The sequence below is a fragment of the Rhinoderma darwinii genome, chromosome 1 (genome assembly GCF_050947455.1).
Source record: "Rhinoderma darwinii isolate aRhiDar2 chromosome 1, aRhiDar2.hap1, whole genome shotgun sequence".
Lineage (NCBI taxonomy): Eukaryota > Metazoa > Chordata > Amphibia > Anura > Rhinodermatidae > Rhinoderma > Rhinoderma darwinii.
Genome location: NC_134687.1, coordinates 363013076 through 363035606, shown reverse-complemented (window position 1 = coordinate 363035606; position 22531 = coordinate 363013076). Strand labels below are relative to the sequence as shown.

Here is a 22531-nt window from a genome sequence, read left to right as displayed (position 1 = left end):
ATAAACTCTATGAAACACCTGTGGGGTCAAAATACTCACTACACCACTAGATGAATTCCTCAAGGGGTGAAGTTTCCTAAATGGAGTCACTTTTTGGGCGTTTTCATTGTTTTGTCCCCTCAGGGGCTTTGCAAATGCGACATGGCCTCCACAAACCATTCCTGCTAAATGTGATCTCCAAAAGCCAAATAGTGCTCTTTCCCTTCTAAGCCCTGCCGTGTGTCCAAACAGCCATTTATGACCACATGTGGGGTGTTGTTTTACTCAGGAGAAATTGCTTTACAAATGTGGTGGTGCTTTTTCTAATTCAGTCCTTGTGGAAATGAGAAAAAATTAGCTAAACCTACATTTTCTTTGAAAAAAATTGACATTGTCATTTTCAGGGCCTACTTCCAATAATTTCTGCAAAAAACCTGTGGGGTCAAAATGCTCACTATACCCCTAGATAATTTCCTCAATGGGTGTAGTTTCCAAAATGAGGTCACTTGTGGGGGGTTTCCACTGTTTTGTCCCCTCAGGGGCTTTGTAAATGCGACATGGCCTCCGCAAACCATTCCTGCTAAATTTGAACTCCAAAAACCAAATGGCGCTCCATCTCTTCTGAGCCCTGCCGTAAGTCCAAACAGCCGTTTATGACCACATGTGGGGTATTGTTTTACTCGGGAGAAATTGCTTTACAAATTTGACATTGCTTTCTCTCCTTTAGTCCTTGTGGAAATGAGAAAAAAATCGCTAAACCTACATTTTCTTTGAAAAAATTTAGATTTTAATTTTCACGGCCTACTTCCAATAATTTCTGTAAAAAACCTGTGCGGTCAAAATGCTCAAAATACCCCCAGATAATTTCCTTGAGGTGTGTGGTTTCCCAAATGGGGTCACTTTTGGGGGATTTCCACTGTTTTGGCACCACAAGAGCCCTTCAAACCTGACATGGTGCCTAAAATATATTCTAAAAAAAGGAGGCCCCAAAATCCACTAGGTGCTCCTTTGCTTCGGAGGCCGCTGCTTCAGTCCAGTAGCACACTAGGGACACATGTGGGATATTTCTAAAAACTGCCGACTCTGGGCAATAAATATTGAGTTGCATTTTTCAGGTAAAACTTTCTGTGTTGCAAAAAAAATAGATTAAAGAGGCTCTGTCACCAGATTTTGCAACCCCTATCTGCTATTGCAGCAGATAGGCGCTGCAATGTAGATTACAGTAACGTTTTTATTTTTAAAAAACGAGCATTTTTGGCCAAGTTATGACCATTTTTGTATTTATGCAAATGAGGCTTGCAAAAGTACAACTGGGCGTGTTGAAAAGTAAAAGTACAACTGGGCGTGTATTATGTGTGTACATCGGGGCGTGTTTACTACTTTTACTAGCTGGGCGTTGTGTATAGAAGCATCATCCACTTCTCTTCAGAACGCCCAGCTTCTGGCAGTGCAGACACAGCCGTGTTCTCGAGAGATCACGCTGTGACGTCACTTCCCCAGGTCCTGCATCGTGTCAGACGAGCGAGGACACATCGGCACCAGATGATTCTGCAGCAGCATCGGCGTTTGCAGGTAAATCGATGTAGCTACTTACCTGCAAATGCTGATGCTGCTGCAGAATCAACTGTAGCCTCTGGTGCCGATGTGGCCGACACGATACAGGACCTGTGAGTGACGTCACAGATCTGCACTGCCAGAAGCTGGGCGTTCTGAAGAGAAGTGGATGATACTTCTCATCAGAACGCCCAGCTAGTAAAAGTAGTAAACACGCCCCGATGTACGCACATAATACACGCCCAGTTGTACTTTTACTTTTCAACACGCCCAGTTGTACTTTTGCAAGCCTCATTTGCATAAATACAAAAATGGCCATAACTTGGCCAAAAATGCTCGTTTTTTAAAAATAAAAACGTTACTGTAATCTACATTGCAGCGCCGATCTGCTGCAATAGGAGATAGGGGTTGCAAAATCTGGTGACAGAGCCTCTTTAAATATGAATTTCTGCAAAAAAAAACAACGAAATTTATAAATCTCACCTCTAATTTGCTTTAATTCCTGTGAAACGTCTTAAGGGTTAAGAAACTTTCTAAATGCTGTTTTGAATACTTTGAGGGGTGCAGTTTTTAAAATGGGGTGAATATTCGGGGTTTCTAATATATAAGGCCCTCAAAGCCACTTCACAACTAAACTGGCCCCTGTAAAAATAGCCTTTTGAAATGTTCTTGAAAATATGTGAAATTGCTGGTAAAGTTCTAAGCCTTGTGATGCCATAGAAAAATAAAAGGACGTTCAAAAAATGATGCAAACATAAAGTAGACATATAGGAAATGTTAACTAGTAACTATTTTGTGTGCTATTACTATCGGTTTTACAAGCAGATACATTACAATTTAGAAAAATGCAGATTTTTGCACATTTTCTCTAAATTTTGGTGTTTTTTACAAATAAATATTGAATTTAATGACCAAATTTTTTCAGTATCATAAAGTACAATATGTCACGAGAAAACAATCTCACAATCACTTGGATAGGCAAAAGCATTCCGGAGTTATTACCACATAAAGGAACACGTCAGATTTACAAAAATCGTCTGTGTCCATAAAGCCAAAACAGGCTTAGACACTAAGGGGTTAAAACGTATGGAGTTCATCCTAAAAAAAACATTTATCAAACTCCACTTTTTTATGTGAAAAAAATATGGCAGTAAACTGCTGATACAACCGTGTGGCCGCACTATATTCTCCCGCTCGGCATATACTAGCTATGCCATAAATATACTCGTTGTGTGAAAGAAGATTTGTAAACTACTATTCGCTAACATTGCACAACTGACTGCAGGAGTAAAATAGCAAAGCGGGAAAACCCACTGACAGGCAACGGTATTCAACTTGTCAGACCTCATGGTGTAATAAGCTTTCCCTGCGGCGCCCTTATACTACACAGCGCAAGGCGGTCGACGTAAGAAGAGGAGGAGAGGACACATGCAGTACAGTGGCCGAGGGACTAGAAGACGACACATGCACCGGGAATGGGGCGGGGAGAAGCCGAGCGCTTGCAACCTCTACTCAGCCTCCTGTGTCGTGAGGGCCGGCCTCGCTTTCATTACGCGAGATTTCAGCTTGGCGCCGTGACCCCCATGTGAGAGCAGCAGCTCCTAGTAAACACTCCCAGAGCCGCTCAGACATGGCTGCCTGGCGCTTACACCACTAGGCAACAATAATAATCAGAATAGCAGAAGCACACAATAATAATACCAGGCTCCGACTAGTAGTGTGCAGCGCGCTCCTTCCTCTCCTCCTCAGCAGCAGCGCCTGCTCTGTCGGTGGAGCTTGTGCTGCCTTCTTTGTTGTGCTGGTGTGGCTGTCATTGCCAACTCTGATGCATTAAACAGTGACATTACTTCGAAGACAAGGGAGACTGGGACAATCCAGAGAGGTGATTTCTTTCCATTTCATCCTACAGCTTGGTGAGTGCCTGAAAAATGTGGATCCAGGTGAGGACAATTGATGGCACAGAGACCCGCACCATCGATGATCTTTCGAGGCTTACCAAGATTGAGGGCTTGAGGTTAAAGATCCAGGAGAGTTTTAACGTGACCCCCGACCGTCAGCGCCTCTTCTACCGGGGCAAACAGGTAAACAATAGCAGGCGGTAGCACATGACACGGTGCACCGACATCACTGTGTGCACTCATTGCATTAACCGGGGTCTCTGCAAGAAGGTAGACAAAAGTGTATTCAAGCGAGCACAAAGCATACTCTAACTTTGTAATATCGTGTGTTTTTCAATTCGTTCTTCCAATCTATAGGCCCACGGTGGTAAAAGATGGAGAGGATGTTTATTTACATGCAGCGCATCCATAGATGTGGAATAAATATATATATATATATATATATATATATATATATATATATATCCTGCCTATGGATGCATTGCGTGTAAGCAAATTACCCCTTTCACCCCCTCCACACCATAGCCCTGACCCTCATGGATAGATTGAAACGCATAATATATTCCAAAGTTTGTGTGTGTCATGTACTCGCTTCAATAAGCCTTATTTACCTAGCCCAGAGAACCCTTTCACCTTGCATTCCTTCACTGTACGGTAGGCGGACAGTGCATTAACCCCTGCAGCACCCAACACCTGTGCCCCGTTCACCACTTCTGGATAAGCGTCCTTTGTTATTTCAGAAACAAAACATCCACCCATGCTTTTATATCTGGCTTGGAAATACGAAGCTATTGCATCCAAATTTGGGGAATAAGACGTAGAACGTTCTTCACCCTTGATGAATAATAACATATATTCCCTCCTGTTTTCTTGAATAACTACAGTATATGAAGCGTACGATTGTATGCTCAAGTTAACGTATACCGAGGATTTCATAGCGTCTATCGGCTCTTTGCAGAATTCCTAGGCTACTGAGTATTGTTTCTGCTGCTTAACATCTTTTCCGTAACATCTTTTTTTACTATCCTTTTTTATCATTCTCTTCTCAACCTCCACGCTTAAATTGGAACTTCTTATTTAACACCTTGCTTGCTTCAAGATTACACATTGATTCAGTAACCAGAATGAACCCCCATCGATGTGTGCTAGTCGTCTACTGTTCTACTTCCTTTCTGGAAAGGCCTAGAAGACGTAACTTGGCATGCAGATACACAAGTACTTTGCTAGCGCAGAGGCCTATAAAACATTCGCTTTGTGTCTTGATTTGTAGTTTCGTTGGCTGATTCTTGAAAGGTGATCACCACGGAAAACTTGAATTATTGGTCCTTTAAATTTCAAGAAATGTTTTTTCTTAATACATATTAGCTGTTTAAAAGACTACAGCTGCAGTATAGACTTGTGATCAGAGTTTGAGGCTGCCCACCCATGCCAAAGACCATTACAAAGGAAGAACCAGGGAAGCATAGGATCCTATGTAAATCTCTGCTGTGGATTGCTTAAATTTAGGAATAATGGATTTATGTTCGTTTTCCATCCGTTATAATTTTTTGTCTGTCTGCTTTGAATGAACATTTTCGTGTACCGTACTACCCATGCATCCGTTTATAGTGATGGATCGGATCTGGAGATGTATACGTTAGTATGAAAAAACAGATATGTTAGTGAAAGCATGCATATATTTTTTTTACACTGGGATTGCTTTTAATGTCGTGAAAATTTCATAAATACTGCATTTCTAAATATTTTACAACACTATATAAAACAGAATCCTGCCTATGATCATTCCGTTTTAGGATTCTTAACCCTTTTGCTATTTTGGTAGCTAAACTCGACTGCGAGACTCTAAGCTGTGGCTGCCTCCACCATGTGACTCGTATTTATGAACTATGCGTGCTGGAAATGTAGGCAAGGGCCTATACGATATGCCATTGTTTAACTACTAATCTTCCAGTCTACCATCTGTACTTTTTATACAAATAAAGGTGGATTAGTTAAGAAATTTGATAGAAATGTAACTTTGTGTATTGATTAATGCATATAAAAAGCCTAACAACTTATTTTGGCGCTTGATAATAGTAATACATCACTTCTTGATCAATTTTAATTTTGTGTATTGGGTGGATCATTAAGTTAAATTATTAGTCCTTTAAAGAGGCTCTGTCACCAGATTTGCAAACCCCTATCTCCTATTGCAGCAGATCGGCGCTGCAATGTAGATAACAGTAACGTTTTTGTTTTTTTTTCAAAAACGAGCATTTTTGGCCACGTTATGACCATTTTTATATTTATGCAAATGAGCCTTTCTTAAGTACAACTGGGCGTGTATTGTGTGTGTACATCTGGGTGTGTTTACTAGCTGGGCGTTGTGAATAGAAGTGTATGATGCTGACGAATCAGCATCATCCACTTCTCTTCGTTACCACCCAGCTTCTGGCAGTTCACAGACACACAGCGTGTCCTCGCGAGATCACGCTGTGACGTCACTCACTTCCTCCCACAGGAACTTCATCACAATACTGCTCTGTGTTTGGTTACTTGAACTTTCGTCTGATGCATGTAAAATAGTAGTTGGCTTTTTATTGGTTCTCAAATTCGATGGCAATAAAAAAAAAAAAATCAAAATATTATGCAGTGTATTTTTTTTATTGTTTTATTTCAGTTCAAGACAGTACAAAATTACTCATAATAAATGAGTTGACTTTTATTGGATTATATAGCTGGACATGATGATATTTTGTATTACAATAATTAGTTTGACAGTATTATTCTAACTAGAGTAGCTGATTAGTTAGCCTCATAGGTGTGGTTTGCCTTCCCTTTAGGTCAGTATTGATATGCCAGGGAATGCTTTTAAGAAAAATATGTTAGAATGCGGGTATTCATGTTTTTATGTTGAATAATGTTAGGAAACAATTACCTCTTGGTGAATACCTCAGTTCTTGGTTCAAGATAATGAATGAGTCCTGTCCTTACAAGGGTAATTGAGGACCTGATCAAAAACAGAATAAACAGTGACATTCTTGTTTTTGTTTTTTCAATAGAAATTATGGTGTGTACAAACTTTTGTTTTTCCCATGACTCATTTGTTTATCTTGGTGTGCTGCATAAACTAGATGGGATTGTAGTTTAACCCCTTAATGACCAGGCCATTTTGCGCGTTAATGACCAAGGAATATTTTTTGTTTTCTCACGGTCGCATTCCAACAGACGTAACTTTTTTTTATTCCGTCGACATAGCCGTATAAGGGCTTGTTTTTTGCGGGACGAGTTGTATTTTTCAATTGTACCATTTTTGGGTGCATATAATATATCGATTAACTTTTATTAACTTTATTTTAGGAGAGAATTTAAAATAAGCAGCTATTCCAGCATTGATTTTCACGTTCTAAATTTACGCCGTTTACTATGCAGCATAAATATGTTACCTTTATTCTATGGGTTGGCACGATTACGGGGATATCAAATATGTAAAGGTTTTATATGTTTTCCTACGTTTGCACAATAAAAACCCTTTTAGAAAAAAATTACTTGTTTTGGCATCGCCGCATTCCAAGAGCCGTAACTTTTTTTATTTTTCCATCAATGTGGCCGTATATGGGCTAGATTTTTGCGGGCCTAGTTTTCATTAGTACTATTTTGGGGTACATAAGACTTATAGATTAACTTTTATTTATTTTTTTATGGGGGGGAATGGGAGAAAAATTATTTTGCCATTGTTTTTTTGAACGCTGTTCATCCTGCAATTTAATTAATGTGTTCATTTTATTTTTCGAGTCGTTACGATCGCGGGGATACCATATATGTGTATGTGTTATTTGTTTTGACCCTTTTACTAAATAAAACCACGGTTTGGGGGAAAAAAATGGTTTTATTTTATTTTGACTGTAATATTTTTTTTTTATCATAAGCCTTTATTTAACTGCTTTACATTTTGTTTTTAGTCCCACCAGGGGACTTCACTATACGATCTGCTGATCACTTATACAATGCTTAGTATACTAAAGCATTATTGCCTGTCAGTGTAAGGGTATGTTCACACGGCAGCGTCCGTAGCGGCTGAAATTACGGGGATGTTTTCAGGAGAAAACATCCCCGTAATTTCAGCCGTAACGGCATGTGCAGGCGCTTGAACGCCGCGTCCATTACGGACGTAATTGGCGCTGCTTTTCATTGGAGTCAATGAATAATGGCTCCAATTACGCCCCAAGAAGTGACAGGTCACTTCTTTGACGCGGGCGTCTATTTACGCGCCGTCATTTGACAGCGGCGCGTAAATATACGCCTCGTGTGAATAGACAAACGTCAGCCCATTGCTTTCAATGGGCAGATGTTTGTCAACGCTTTCAAGCCGCATTTTTCGGACGTAATTCGGGGCAAAAACGCCCGAATTACGTCCATAATTAGTGTGTGTGAACATACCCTAAAACTGACAGACAATCTATTAGGCCATGCCTCTGGCAGTTGCTGAAGGCAGACCCGGGAGCCTTTGTCGGGCCCCCGGCTGCTATGGAAACCCAACGGCGCCACGCAATTTCTTTGCGGGGGGTGCCAATAGAGTGACATAGGGAGATCCCTACCCTTGTCAAACACATTAGATGCCACTGTCGCTATTGACAGCGCCATCTAATGGGTTAAACTTCCAGAATCGGAGCGCGCTTCGATTCCGCCAGTTGCGGCAGGAGCCAGGCTGTGTTCAACAGCCGTGCTCCTGCTGCTGATCACGTGGGTACACTGGCAGTATCCACGCGATTAGTGGACAGATATATCCCTCCTTTTGCAGGAACTAGCACCTGCACAGGATGGATATATCTGTCCTTTGTCGTTAAGAGGTTAAATGGGTTGGCCACTTTATACAAATATTTCCTTAATGGTCCTAAACTGTATTGTTGTGGTGCATATATCAGTAAATCTCATCATACTTAACCCCAGGTTCCTAGTAGAAGGCTTCCAGCTGCCCATTTATGAACTATATTAACACTGCGCCCATGTCCATATCACTAAAGATGTCAGGAGTCATGTGATTCGCCCATGGGACAGATTTCTCGGCCGTCCCTGGCTTCAAAAACTGAACGCGTGTGTGCAGATACAAGAGATTCTGCTGTTTGTATCTAGAGAAAGTGACCGCCGCCATCTTCGGTTCTATGGACATGAACACAGTGTTTACATAGTCCGTACAGGGGCTTCTACTGGGCAGCTGGGGTAAAGTATGATGAGAATTACAGATTTATGTGCCACAACAATACAGTTTATGGCCTTTTAAGAACATATTCATATAAAGTAACCAAACCCTTTAGTGACCAGAGTATTTTAGGCCTTAATGACAAGCTATTTTTTAAGTTTTTCCATCGTCTCATTCAAGGAGCTATAACTTTTTTATTTTTGCGTCGACATTTCTGTATAAGGTTCTGTATAATTTTTTTCGGGGGGGGGGGGGGGAATAGAAAAAACCCAGCAATTTTGACAATTTTTTGCGTCCTAAATGTACTCTGTTTACCGTGTGGTATAAATAGAGCAATGACTTTGTTCAGCGGGTTGTTACGATTGCAATAATACCAAATTTATAGAGATTTTGTATGTTTTACTACTTTTACACAGTAAAAATACTTTAAAAAAATTATTTGGTTTTGTGTCTCCATATTTGAAGAGCCATAACTTTTTTTTATTTTTCCGCCGATGCAGCTGTATGAGGGCTTTTTTTTGCTGAACAACTCGTAGTTTTTATTGGTATAATTTTGGAGTACATGCGACTTTCTGATCACTTTTTTATCACTTTTTTTAAGGCAGGATTCACAGGAAAAAGTTCTTGCATTATTTTTTTACGGCGTTCGCGAGTCACTATTAGATCATGTGACCTAGGTCCAGAATTATTTGGACAGTGACACAAGTTTTGTCCTTTTAGCTGTTCACCAAAACATTGAATATACAGTTATATAATCAATATGGGCTTAAAGTGCAGACTCTCCACTTTAATTTGAGGGTATTCATATCCTAATTTGAGGAAGGGTTTAGGAATTACAGCTCTTTAATATGTAGCTGCCTCTTTTTCAAGGGACCAAAAGTATTTGGACAATTATCTCAAAAACTATTTAAAGGGCTGCATGGGCTATTCCCTCGTTATTCCATCATCAATTTTGCAGGTAAAAGGTCTGGAGTTGATTCCAGGTGTGACATTTGCATTTGGAAGCTGTTGCTGTGAACCCACAACATGAGGTCAAAGGAGCTCTCAATGCAAGTGAAACAGACCATCGTTTGGCTGAAAAAAATGAAGAAATCCATCAGAGAGAGAGAGAGAGCACAAATGTTAGGAGTGGCCAAATCAACAGTTTGGTACATTCTTGAAAAAAAAGAGCGCACTGGTGATCTCGTGAACGCCAAAAGACCTGGACTTCCACGGAAGACAACAGTGGTGGATGATCGCAGAATCCTTTCCTTGGTGAAGAAAAACCCCTTCACAACATCTACCCAAGTGAAGAACACTCTCCTGGAAGTAGGTGTATCAGTATCTCAGTCCATCATAAAGAGAAGACTTCACGATAGCAAATACAGCGTGTTCACCACAAGGTGCAAACCATTAATCAGCCTCAAAAATAGAAAGGCCAGATTAGACTTTGCCAAACAACATCTAAAGAAGCCAGCCCAGTTCTGGAACAGCATTGATTTGGACAGATGAAACTAAGATCAACCTGTACCAGAATGATGGGAGGAAGAAAGTATGGAGAAGGCTTGGAACGGCATACCACATCCTCTGTAAAACATGGTGGAGGCAGAGTGATGGCATGGGCATGCATGGCTGCCAAAGGCACTGGGTCACTAGTGTTTATTTATGATGTGACTGAAGACAGAAGCAGCCGGATGAATTCTGAAGTGTTCAGGGATTTACTTTCTGCTCAGATTCAACCAAATGCAGCAAGGTTGATTGGATGTCGCTTCACCGTACAGATGGACAATGACCCAAAACATCAAGCGAAAGCAACCCAGGAGTTTTTTAAGGCAAAGAAGTGGAAACTCTGCAATGGCCAAGTCAATCACCAGATCTCAACCCGATCGAGCATGCATTTCACTTGCTTACGACAAAACTTAAGACAGAAAGACCCACAAACAAGCAACAACTGAAGACCGCTGCAGTAAAGGCCTGGCAATGCATCACAAAGGAGGAAACCCAGCGCTTGGTGATGTCCATGGGTTCCAGACTTCAGGCAGTCATTGCCTGCAAAGGATTCTCTACAAAGTATTTAAAAAACACATATTTATGGTAATGGTAATTTGTCCAATTACTTTGGAGCCACTGAAATGAGGAGGCTGTGTAGAAAAATGGTTGCAATTCCTAAACGTTTCGCAGGATATTTTTGTTCAACCCCTTGAATTAAACCTGAAAGTCTACACTTCAATTGTATCTCAGTTGTTTCATTTAAAATCCAATGTGGTGGCATGCAGAGCCCAAATCATGGAGATGGTGTCACTGTCAATAATTCTGGACCTAACTGACTATATATATATATATATATATATATATGTGTTGATAGTTACATAATGAAAAGCGTACTTCTTTAAAGCATTGCTCCTGTGGCCTCCTTAAAACCCATGGATATGCACCTTAGGCTTTATTCAGACGAACGGGAAAAACGTCCGTGCAACGCGCGTGATTTGCACGCGCGTTGCACGGACCTATATGTGTCTATGGGGCCGTGCTGACATGTCCGTGATTTTTCCTCAGCATGAGTCCGCTGCAAAAAAGTCACGACGTCCGTTCTTTCGGCGTTTTGCGCGCATCTCGCACCCATTGAAGTCAATGGGTGCGTGAAAACCACGCATGCCGCACGGAAGCACTTCCGTGCGAACTGCGTGATTCGCGCAAGAGCTGTCAAAAGGATGAATGTAAACAGAAAAGCACCACGTGCTTTTCTGTTTACAAACATCCAAACGGAGTGTCTTTGAGATGAGCGAACCCGGACAACCGAACCGAACTTCACCGGGTTCGGCCGAACTCGTTTTGACCGAACCCGGCAAAAAAATTTCCGCTACGCGACGTCAGGAGATAGTCACTGTCCAGGGTGCTGAAAGAGTTACTGTTTCAGCACCCTGGACAGTGACTTCCGATCCCAATATACATGAACGTGTAAAAAAAAAAGAAGTTCTGGCTTACCGATAACTCCCGGCTTCTTCCTCCAGTCTGACCTCCCGGGATGACAATTCAGTCCAAGTGACAGCTCCAGCCAATCACAGGCCAAGCACAGGCTGCAGCGGTCACATGTACTGCCGCGTCATCCAGGGAGGTGGGGCCAGATGTCAAGAGAGGCGCGTCACCAAGGACGCGTCACCAAGGCAACGGCCGGGAGGGAAGTTCTCGGCAAGTACGAACGTTTTTTTGTTTTTTTTTAAACAGGTTGCTCGATATTGTGCTCGGAATTCACTGTCGAGGGTGCTGAAAGAGTTACTGCCGATCAGTTAACTCTTTCAGCACCCTGGACAGTGACTGACGTCGACTAGCCTCATCTCTATGATGGCGGCTGCGCGAAAATCACGCAGCCGCGCATCATACACTGATGACACACGGAGCGTCTGCAAAAACGCCACGTTCGTGTGAATCCAGCCTTAGGGTAAGTGTAAATTTCAAATCTAGAAAAAAAAATGACTTGCAGGCCTCACACTACATTCATTTTAATATGCAACAGAGTAAAAGGAAATTTGAATTACTGCTGCCCTGTACTTCCTCCCTGTTGATGTCACCTGCAGGAACAGATAGATAGCGAGAGAGATATAGCTAAAATAACCTAAATATCTTACCCAGGCAGGGAATTGCAAGCTGTCTGTTTGCTTGTAGAGGGAATTTCTCAGTTAATAAAGTTCTGTGATTACAGCAGCCTCTGCACTGTTTCATTCTCTGCAGTGTGAATGAGGGGGGGGGTGTAATTTGATCTCGCAGGCTTGTAGAGAGCGTGACCAGTTTAATTTTGAGCCTTCAGGATCAAACACTGTTTTTGCCATTGTAACTTTTTTAATTGTTGGGCTAGCAACGTGATTTTTGAGAGTTTTTTTTCTTAGAAGAAGGCTGCTGCTACAATAGTCACTATAAAACGGCTGATTTACCCTGTAACTGGGGCTGCTGTGCAGTTACAGTGGAAAAACATGGTGTAAAAAAATTATAATAATAAAGTCCCCCATAGGTCTTTTCTGACCTTTTGAGGGACAGACCATAATAATAATAAAAAACTAAACGTCAAAATAATTGAAATAATAATTACACATAAAATACACACCCCAAAAAAAGTTTCTGCATGACAATCATTGTCGTAACGCTAGCCCTGAAAAAATTACCCTAAAATAAACGTTTAATATATCAAAATATTACCATAAAAAAAATAGCTGAAATGTAAAAAAAGCTTACTTTTTCATTATTCTTTTCAAAATATATGCCTAAAAATTCGAAAATAGCAAAAAGGATGTGTATAAAAATGATGAAAAAAACCCAAACCATGCATTGTTTAAAAAAAAAACCTCTCAAAAATCACGTTGCTAGCCCAACGATTAAAAAAGTTATAATGGCTAAACGATGTCTGGTCCTGAAGGCTCAAATTAGCCTGGTCCTGAACTGGTTAATAAACATAATTCCTAAAACATAAAATAATATACACATATTTGGAATTGTCACTACTGTAACAACCTGCACAATACTTTTATAGCATCATTTATGATTGGTGTATGCACGTAAAAACAAAACTACAGTGGAACGGTTTTTGGGTCTTTTTCTGAATTTTTGTCTAAATAAAAAATTAGATTAATCGCTAATGTATATGTTCAAAAAAAATAGACAGCTACATAAAGTACAACTTCCTCCAAAGAGCCTCATACAATTACGTCGTAAAAAAATAAAAAAAAATATGACTGCCGGAATGCAAAGAGGAAAAATAAAAAAAACTTCTGGTCCTCAAGGACAAAATTGGCCCGGTCTTCAAGTGGTAAGAGCAAGGAGATCTAAAAAGGAAAAAGATTTACTTTCATTTTTTTTCTTTCCACTCCTGATTTTGGCTGAAAAATGCATGTAAAAATTCCTTCAAAATTAACTGTCTTCTGTTGCGCAGAGCTACCAGTGACGTAACATTGCAAAGATCTAATAAATATTTGGTATTATGCCATGTTCACACTGCCATCAGAATTTGACGGGAAGAAAAGCAGCGTGAACAGTTTTACTTGTTTAGTGTCACTGTGATGGAGAGATGGGAGGGGGAAAACTCCAAGTGATAGATGGAAGTAAGATACCCCTGCGCCCAATCAGGACAATTGTCGACTCTGACTCAAATGTTTAGTCAAAGATTTTTGGTCTCATGTTCTGGTGGTTTTATAAAGATATGTGTGTTTAGACATAGACACAACTGGCATGTATGAACTCTGCACATCTTTTTCTTTTATTATTAGGAGGGTGTTGTGTGTCTCAGGCTCTGCTTTGGTCAGACTTTTACCAACAAACATTAATTTTTATGCATTTTTTGTAAAACTGTTGTTCGAAGTGTCTACTTTCAAAAAATATAAAAGTATGGGATATAAAATTGTTTTATTTATGTTTATACTTTAGTTTTTATTTGTGCTTGTCAAAAGTGTCCCAGCAGCAAAAGGGTTAAGGGTTACGATGTTCTTTCATTTTTCATGTTAGATGCATTGGAACAATAAACAAATGTGATTGGTAAGCGTGAACCTTCTCCTTCTCTTTAAATACCGTTTTGATTCTATATTTCTTGAGAAATATTTATTAAATACCAGAATGCCTCTTTAGTAATTAATTTTAAAGGGGTATAAAAATATCTGCATTTGGACTCAAATTGTAAAAAAATAATAAACTGCAATATATTTACCTAACCGATAACGGCCTGCCATCACCGGTCAGAGTGAGTGAACTTGCTGTGACCACCAGGTGGGTTAGTAGGCTAAGCGAAAGTCTCTGCTTTAACTATTGACAGTAGGTAGTGGGAGTCCTGCTCTGACTATTAGAATGGGGAGAGGCTGAAGGGAGTCTTGATATGACTAATGGGGTATCAGGAGGGGGGGCTGCTTCCAATACACGGTAAGTGGGGCTCCACTCTGATGACTTGGGAAGTGGAGGAGAGCGTGTGGGACCCAGTTTTTACTACTAGAGAAGAAGGGGGGGGCACAGCGGTAACTATCAGGGGGAACCTCCGATATGACTATTGAGGAAGCAGGAGGGGGTTTCTGTGACTACTGGTGAAGTAGGTGGGAAGCTGCTGTGACAACTAGAGAGGGGCTGCTGTGCCTACTGTAGAAGTGGGGGATGTTCTGATGTTTGGGAAAGTGTTAGGGAAATTGTGTACATAGTTATAACTTTTCAGCTAAACTGTTTTGACAACTTGGGGGGGAAAAGGAACACTACTGATGTGTAAGACCAGGTTTGCATATCCCTGGTTGCTGGCTCGAAACATTGTTCACTTAGCGGTGAAAATTACATGTTAACTTTATTCTGTGGGTCAATACGATTACTTCGATACCAAATTTATATTTGATAACATGTTTTAATTGCACGGTGAACGCCATAAAGACAAATGCCAAAAATAAATGGAGTAATCGCTGTTTGTTTTCCCTAAATAATTTTTTCCTTTTTCCTATTACGTTATATGATACAATAAATGGTGCCATGAAAAACTACAACCCGTCCTGCAAAAATCAAGCCCTCATCCGGCTATATTGATGAAAAAATAAAAAAGTTACGGCTTTTGCAATGTGGGGAGAAAAAGTTTGAAAATCTGAAAAATTGCTGTGGCAGGAAGAGGTTAATTGGAGAAAAAAGGTGGTAGATCTGGGGGCCTTCAGTAGGCCCCCAGGCTGCCATGACAACCATCGGCACACCCTTTTTCTAACAGCTTAGATGCTGTGGTCGCTATTGACCGACTTACAGCCGACACCCTCTGAATATGAAGCGGGCTCAGCCCGTGAGCCCACTCTATACTCCCTTTTGCCAGCTGTGACGCAACGGTACTTAAAATGTCCGGAAGGAGGTTAAGGTCTCTGCTGATGCCTGCTCTTTGCTGTTAAGTCCTGAGTGGTGGATGTCATGGGCTACCCAGGAATCGGTACAGGAAATGCCATTCTGTTTGTGCAACAGATAGCAGGCGTGCTCATTGTCCGCCACCATATAGGTGAAAGTTGTAGGATGGATAGGTTCCCTTAAATTCAGACACAAGCTGATTTATTTTTTACTTTAAAGGTACAAGCCAAGGTACGAGCGGAAGTGATCTTCTGATATGTCATAAATACATGTGAGAAGATCACATTGCTGCTGTCCGTCATCACTACTGATTTCCAGAAGGAAAGGCCTCTACATACCTTAAAGGTGTTGTCCCAGCATTATAGCCTCTCCCCCAACTGTTTAAATATCTAGCACTCCGTTGATATTGCCGTGGAGAAGCTGTGGGGGCCGCATATTTACCCTGAAGCGAAATATTGTGTTACATGGTTGCCCGCTTAAATGGTCAATGTGTAAGTGGTTGCGTTGAGCTCTTTTCTACAGTTCTCTGCTCTGGTACTGCTCAAAGATTTTTTGACTTTTAAAAGAATCTATTCGAAAAGGCTATTTAGATCAGTGGCCGTTTGGTTAGAATGTTGCGTCATATTTTTAGTAACCCTGCGCAGTACTAAAGCGTTTTAAACCATTTCTTTCTAGATATCAGTGGTAGTTCGAGATCAGAGACTTCACCAATGTGATTTTCTTGCATGTATCTATGAAATATCATGTATATATGATATATACATGCATCTATGACATATCATGTATACATAGTTACATACAGTTACATAGTTTGTACGGTTGAAAAAAAGACACATGTCCATCAAGTTCAACCAAGGGATGGGAAAGGGGAAGTAAAAAAATAAATAAAATTCTACACATAGGAGCTAATATTTTTTTGTTCTAGGAAATGATCTAAGCCTTTTTTAAAGCCATCTACTGTCCCTGCTGTGACCAGCTCCTGCGGTAGACTATTCCATAGATTCACCGTTCTTACTGTAAAGAAGGCATGTCGCCTCTGCAGGTTGAACCTTTTTTTCTCCAGACGGAGGGAGTGCCCCCTTGTTTTTTGAGGGGTTTTACATGGAACAGGATTTCACCATATTTTTTGTATGTGCCATTAATATATTTATATAAATTAATCATGTCCCCCCTTAGTCGTCTTTTTTCAAGCTAAATAGGTTTAGTTCTTTTAATCTTTCCTCATAACTTAGATTCTCCATGCCCCTTATTAGCTTCGTTAAGAGCTTCGTTGCTCTTCTTTGTATTTTTTCCAACTCCAGGGCATACCTTCTATGAACTGGAGCCCAGAACTGAACTGCATATTCTAGATGAGGCCGCACTAATGCTTTGTAAAGTGGCAATATTACATCCCTGTCCCGCAAGTCCATGCCTCTTTTAATGCACGAAAATATCCTGCTGGCCCTTGAAGCAGCTGATTGACACTGCATGCTGTTATTTAGTTTATGATTTACAAGTACACCCAGATCCTTCTCAACAAGTGACTCCCCCAGTATAGCTCCCCCTAGGACATATGATGCATGCAGGTTGTTCATACCCAGGTGCATAACTTTACATTTATCTACATTAAACTTCATTTGCCAACTGGATGCCCAAACACTTAGTGTGTTCAAATCAGCTTGCAATTCACGAACATCTTCCATAGTCTGAACTATATTACATAGCTTGGTGTCATCTGCAAAAATAGAAATCGTGCTATTAATCCCATCCTCTATATCATTAATAAATAAGTTAAATAATAGTGGTCCCAGCACTGAACCCTGGGGTACACCACTTATAACCGGGGACCATTCAGAGTAGGAATCATTGACCACAACTCTCTGGATTCGGTCCTTGAGCCAATTCTCAATCCAATTACAAACTATACTTTCTAAACCTATAGTCCTTAATTTACCCATTAGGCGTCTATGGGGGACAGTGTCAAATGCCTTTGCAAAGTCCAAAAACACTACATCCACAGCGGCCCCTCTGTCTAGGCTTCTGCTCACCTCTTCATAAAAACAAATCGGGTTAGTTTCACAGCTTCTGTCCTTAGTAAAACCGTGCTGGCTATCACTTATAATACTATTTATTGTCACATAATCCTGTATATAGTCCCTCAATAGCTCCTCAAACATTTCCCCCACAATGGATGTTAAGCTTAATGGTCTATAATTACCCGGGGAAGACCTAGAGCCCTTTTTGAAAATAGGCACCACATTTGCCCTGCGCCAGTACCTTGGCACTATACCAGTCACTAGAGAATCTCTAAATATTATGAAGAATGGGACAGAAATAACTGAACTAAGCTCCTTAAGAGCTCTAGGGTTTAACCCATCTGGTCCCGGGGTCTTGTGTACGTTTATTTTATTTAGATTGCACCATATCTACAGGGTGTGCCATTTATATGGATACACCTAAATAAAATGGGAATGGTTGGTGATATTAACTTCCTGTTTGTGGCACATTAGTATATGGGAGGGGGGAAACTTTTCAAGCTGGGTGTTGACCATGGTGGCCATTTTGAAGTGGGCCATTTTGTATCCAACTTATGTTTTTTCAATGGGAAGAGGGTCATGTGACACATCAAACTTATCGAGAATTTCACAAGAAAAACAATGGTGTGCTTGGTTTTAACGTTACTTTATTCTTTCATGAGTTATTTACAAGTTTCTGACCACTTATAAAATGTGTTCAAAGTGCTGCCCTTTGTGTTGGATTGTCAATGCAACCCTCTTCTCCCACTCTTCACACACTGATAGCAACACCGCAGAAGAAATGCTAGCACAGGCTTCCAGTATACGTAGTTTCAGTTGCTGCACATCTCGTATCTTCACAGCATAGACAATTACCTTCAGATGACCCCAAAGATAAAAGTCTAAGGGGGTCAGATCGGGAGACCTAGGGGGCCATTCAACTGGCCCACGACGACCAATCCACTTTCCAGGAAACTGTTCATCTAGGAATGCTCGGACCTGACACCCATAATGACATAAATAACTAATGAAAGAATAAAGTAACGTTAAAACCAAGCACACCATTGTTTTTCTTGTGAAATTCTCGATAAGTTTGATGTGTCACATGACCCTCTTCCCATTGAAAAAACTAAAGTTGGATACAAAATGGCCGACTTCAAAATGGCCGCCATGGTCAACACCCAGCTTGAAAAGTTTCCCCCCTCCCATATACTAATGTGCCACAAACAGGAAGTTAATATCACCAACCATTCCCATTTTATTTAGGTGTATCCATATAAATGGCCCACCCTGTACATTCATCCAATTCAGTATATCAACTGATATATTAACAGCACTGGCCAGGCTACATCAGCTGCTCTTTCTTCTGTTGTATATACAGAGCTGAAGAACCCATTTAGTAACTCTGCCTTCTCTTGATCCCCTGTGACCAACTCCCCATTACCACTATCTAGGGGTCCCACATGTTCAGACCTTGGTTTTTTTGCATTTATATACTTGAAGAATTTTTGGGGATTTGTTTTAATATCCTTGGCCACCTGCCTTTCATTTTGTATTTTTGCTGATTTTATTACCTTTTTACAGATTTTATTAAGCTCTTTATAGTTTAAAAAGGCTACAGCTGTACCCTCAGATTAGTATTTTTCAAATGCCCTTTTTTTTGTCATGTATTGCCCTTTTTACAGAAGGTGTAAGCCATGTGGGGTTTAATTCTAGTCGTTTATAGTTGTTACCTATAGGAATAAATATAATTCTATATAATTACGGAAAATAGATTTGAAAATTTCCCATTTATCATTTGTACCATTATTTGACATTAGTTCTTCCCAATCTATATCCTTAATTGCAGCCCTCATCCTGGGGAAATTGGCCTTCTTAAAATTAAGTGTTTTTGCCCTCCCAGCCTGTGTTTGTTTGTTTTACAGTATATGTAAAATATAACTATATAATGTTCAGTTACCGAGGTTTTCACGAACATTGACGTTCCCAACAAGCTCTGCATTATTAGAAATGACCAGACCCAAGAGAGCTTCACCTCTAGTCGGGTCTTCCACAAACTGGCCCATAAAATTTTCCTGCAACAGGTTGAGGAAATGTCTCCCCTTTGCAGTTTGAGCCGAACCATGACACCAATTAATATCCCGGTAATTAAAATCTCCTATTATCACTACAGTACCCGCCTGTGCAGCCCGCTCCATCCGTTTATATAGCTGACCTTCCATCTCCTCAGTTATATTGGGGGGTCTATAGATTACACCAAAAGTAATTTTTTCAGTGTTTACCTCCTTTTGTAATTCCACCCACAAGGTTTCAACCTTCTCACAATCTTCACCCTCTAATGTCTCATTCACACTCGCCTTCGTATCGCTTCTGAATACAGACATACACCACCGCCTTCATATCACTTCTCACATATAGACATACACCACCGCCTTTCCTATTCGCCCTGTCTTTCCGAAACAGTGTAAAACCCTGTAGATTTACAGCCCAATCATGAGAAGAGTCTAGCCATGTCTCAGCAACACCAACTATATCTATATCTTCTTCCAGTATCAAGGCCTCCAGCTCCCCCATTTTGCTTGCTAGACTTCTGGCATTTGTGAACATACACTTGCCTTTAAATGTTTCACTTTCAGTATCAGAAATGTGATTATTTGACATTTGGGCATTTTTATTTTCACTGCTGTTTTGTAACGAAAGGATCTCCTTATCTTGTGGTCTAGTCCTCTCCCCACAGTCTGTTTCTCCCCCGACCAATATAGTCTGACCCCTCTCTAACCTAACTACACCTTTCTTTTCTACATTGGCCTCCCTCCTCAGCCCTGGTTTAAATATTCCACCACCCCAGCTAGAATTCTCTCCCCCAGCACAGAGGACCCCCTTCCATTTAGGTGCAAATCATCTGCAGAATACAGTTTGTACCCCAATGTATCTATGACATATCAAAAAATTATTTTGATTGGATTTCCCCTTTAATCATTGTCATTTTCATACCAAAAGTCCAGAAACCCTGTTAACCCCTTCGCGCAAATGGGTGTTACTGTACGTCCTTTTTAGCGGTGCGTTCCCGCAAATGGGCGTACAGTAATGCCCTGAGGATGAAGTGGGCACAGGAGCTGTGCGCGCTTTATCTTCAGCGGGTGTCGACTGTAATATACAGCCGACATCCCACTGCAACGGCGGCAATCACAGTTATCTCCGCCGTTTTTAACCCCTTAAATGCTGCTGTCAATAGCGACAGCGGCATTTAAGTGATTGACACATATGGAGGAGCTCCCTCTACCCCATTGACCCCCGCGAAAAATCGTGGGGTGCCGATGGTTGCTATGGCAACCAGGAAGCCTAGCAACTGCTTCCTGGTTGTCAGGTACGGAAGCCTATTAGGTCCTGCCCAAGGCAGGACGTAATAGGCTTGACTGTCAGTTGTAAAATGACCGTTACAATACACTGCACTAGATAAGTAGTGCAGTGTATTGAAAAGGGGATTAGAAGATCAGATCTTCAAGTCCCCTAGTAAGTGTGAAAAAAAGTAAAACATTTTTTTTAGATAAATAAATACAAGTTTTATAAAATAAAAACAATAATTGCCCTTTTTCCCTGATCAAGTCCTTTATAATTAGAAAAAAAACTCTACATAATAGGTATCGCCGCTTTCGTATCGGCCTGACCGATAAAAATATCAGATTATTTACCCCGCACAGTGAACACCGTAAAATAATAAAATAAACAATGGCAGATTTTCCTTTTTTGGTCACGTTGTTTCCCAAAAAATGTAATAAAAAGTGGTCAAAAAGTCGCAAGTACCCCAATATGGTTCCAATAAAAACTACAGTTTGTCACACAAAAAAAAGCCCTCACACGGCTCCGTCGACAAAAAAAAATAAAAACGTTATGGCTCTCAGGATATGGTGACACTAAAACATTATTTTATTTAGAAAAAGTTGTTTTTATTGTGTAAAAGTAGTAGAACATATTAATTTGGTATTGCCATAATCGTATCGAACTGCAGAATACAGTAAACATGTTGTTTATACTCCACAGAGAACGGCGTTAAAAATTAATAAAAAAAGTTACAGAATTTCTGTTTTTTTGGTCTCCACCTCCCCAAAAAATTCAATAAAGACTGATCAAAAAAATTGCATGTGCCCCAAACTGATACTAATAAAAACTACAGCTCGTCCCATGAAAATCAAGCACTCGCACAGCTCGCCAACGGAAAAATAAAGTTATGTCTCTCGGAACGCAATAATACAAAACGACGGCCCAGACTAATTTATATGTGCAGCAGTTCACTTCACATAGAACCCCACGTCATCACTTGCTCTCCCCCACTGGTAGACCCTGAAAATGCAGCAGAAACTATGAAATTTTGGGGGTCTGTGCTACATATGGGGCTAGTGAAAAAGTCAAAGATTAGGCAATGCTGGAGTGTGGATATTTTGTACAATACCATGAACACCCTTTAGAAGTGCGACTCCTGCCCCAAAAAAACTGGCCTGTGCATAAAGGATTGGTTCAAAGCGGGCGTAACTATCCATGGATAATTAATTTTATTATTCATTTACAACGTTATTACAACATCCTATTATGACCATTGCACTCCGCCTAATTTACATATACCCTGATGTACTCCGCCCATCTTACATATACCCTGATGCACTCCACCCAGTTTACATATACCCTGATGCACTCCGCCCAGTTTACATATACCCTGATGCACTCCGCCCAGTTTACATATACCCTGATTCACTCCGCCTAGTTTACATATACCCTGATACACTCCGCCCAGTTTACATATACCCTGATACACTCCGCCCAGTTTACATATATCCTGATGTACTCCGCCCAGTTTACATATACCCTGATGCACTCTGCCCAGCTTACATATACCCTGATCCACTCTGCCCAGCTTACATATACCCTGATGCACTCCGCCCAGTTTACATATATCCTGATGTACGCTGCACATCTTACATATATCCTGATGTACTCTGCACAGCTTACATATACACTGATGCACTCCTCACAGCTTACATATACGCTGATGCACTCCGCACAGATTACATATACCCTGATGTACTCCGCACAGCGTACATATACCCTGATATACTTTG

The 22531-nt window shown here is 40.7% G+C and overlaps 1 protein-coding gene across 2 annotated transcripts in view; it reads left to right on the top strand.

Moving 5' to 3' along the window:
* Positions 1–2815: 2815 nt before the first annotated feature.
* The window catches only part of UHRF2 (ubiquitin like with PHD and ring finger domains 2), a 126446-nt gene continuing 106730 nt past the window's right edge, over positions 2816–22531 (top strand). Inside the window, exons 1-2 of one of the 2 annotated variants that reach the window (XM_075827316.1) lie at positions 2816–2859; positions 3443–3614. In XM_075827316.1, coding sequence (XP_075683431.1) covers positions 3462–3614 — 153 coding nt within the window. In that variant the 5' untranslated portion in view covers positions 2816–2859; positions 3443–3461. Of the gene's footprint in view, positions 2860–2914; positions 3119–3442; positions 3615–22531 lie in introns of those variants that run through there. The other variant, XM_075827307.1, reaches the window with a different exon arrangement.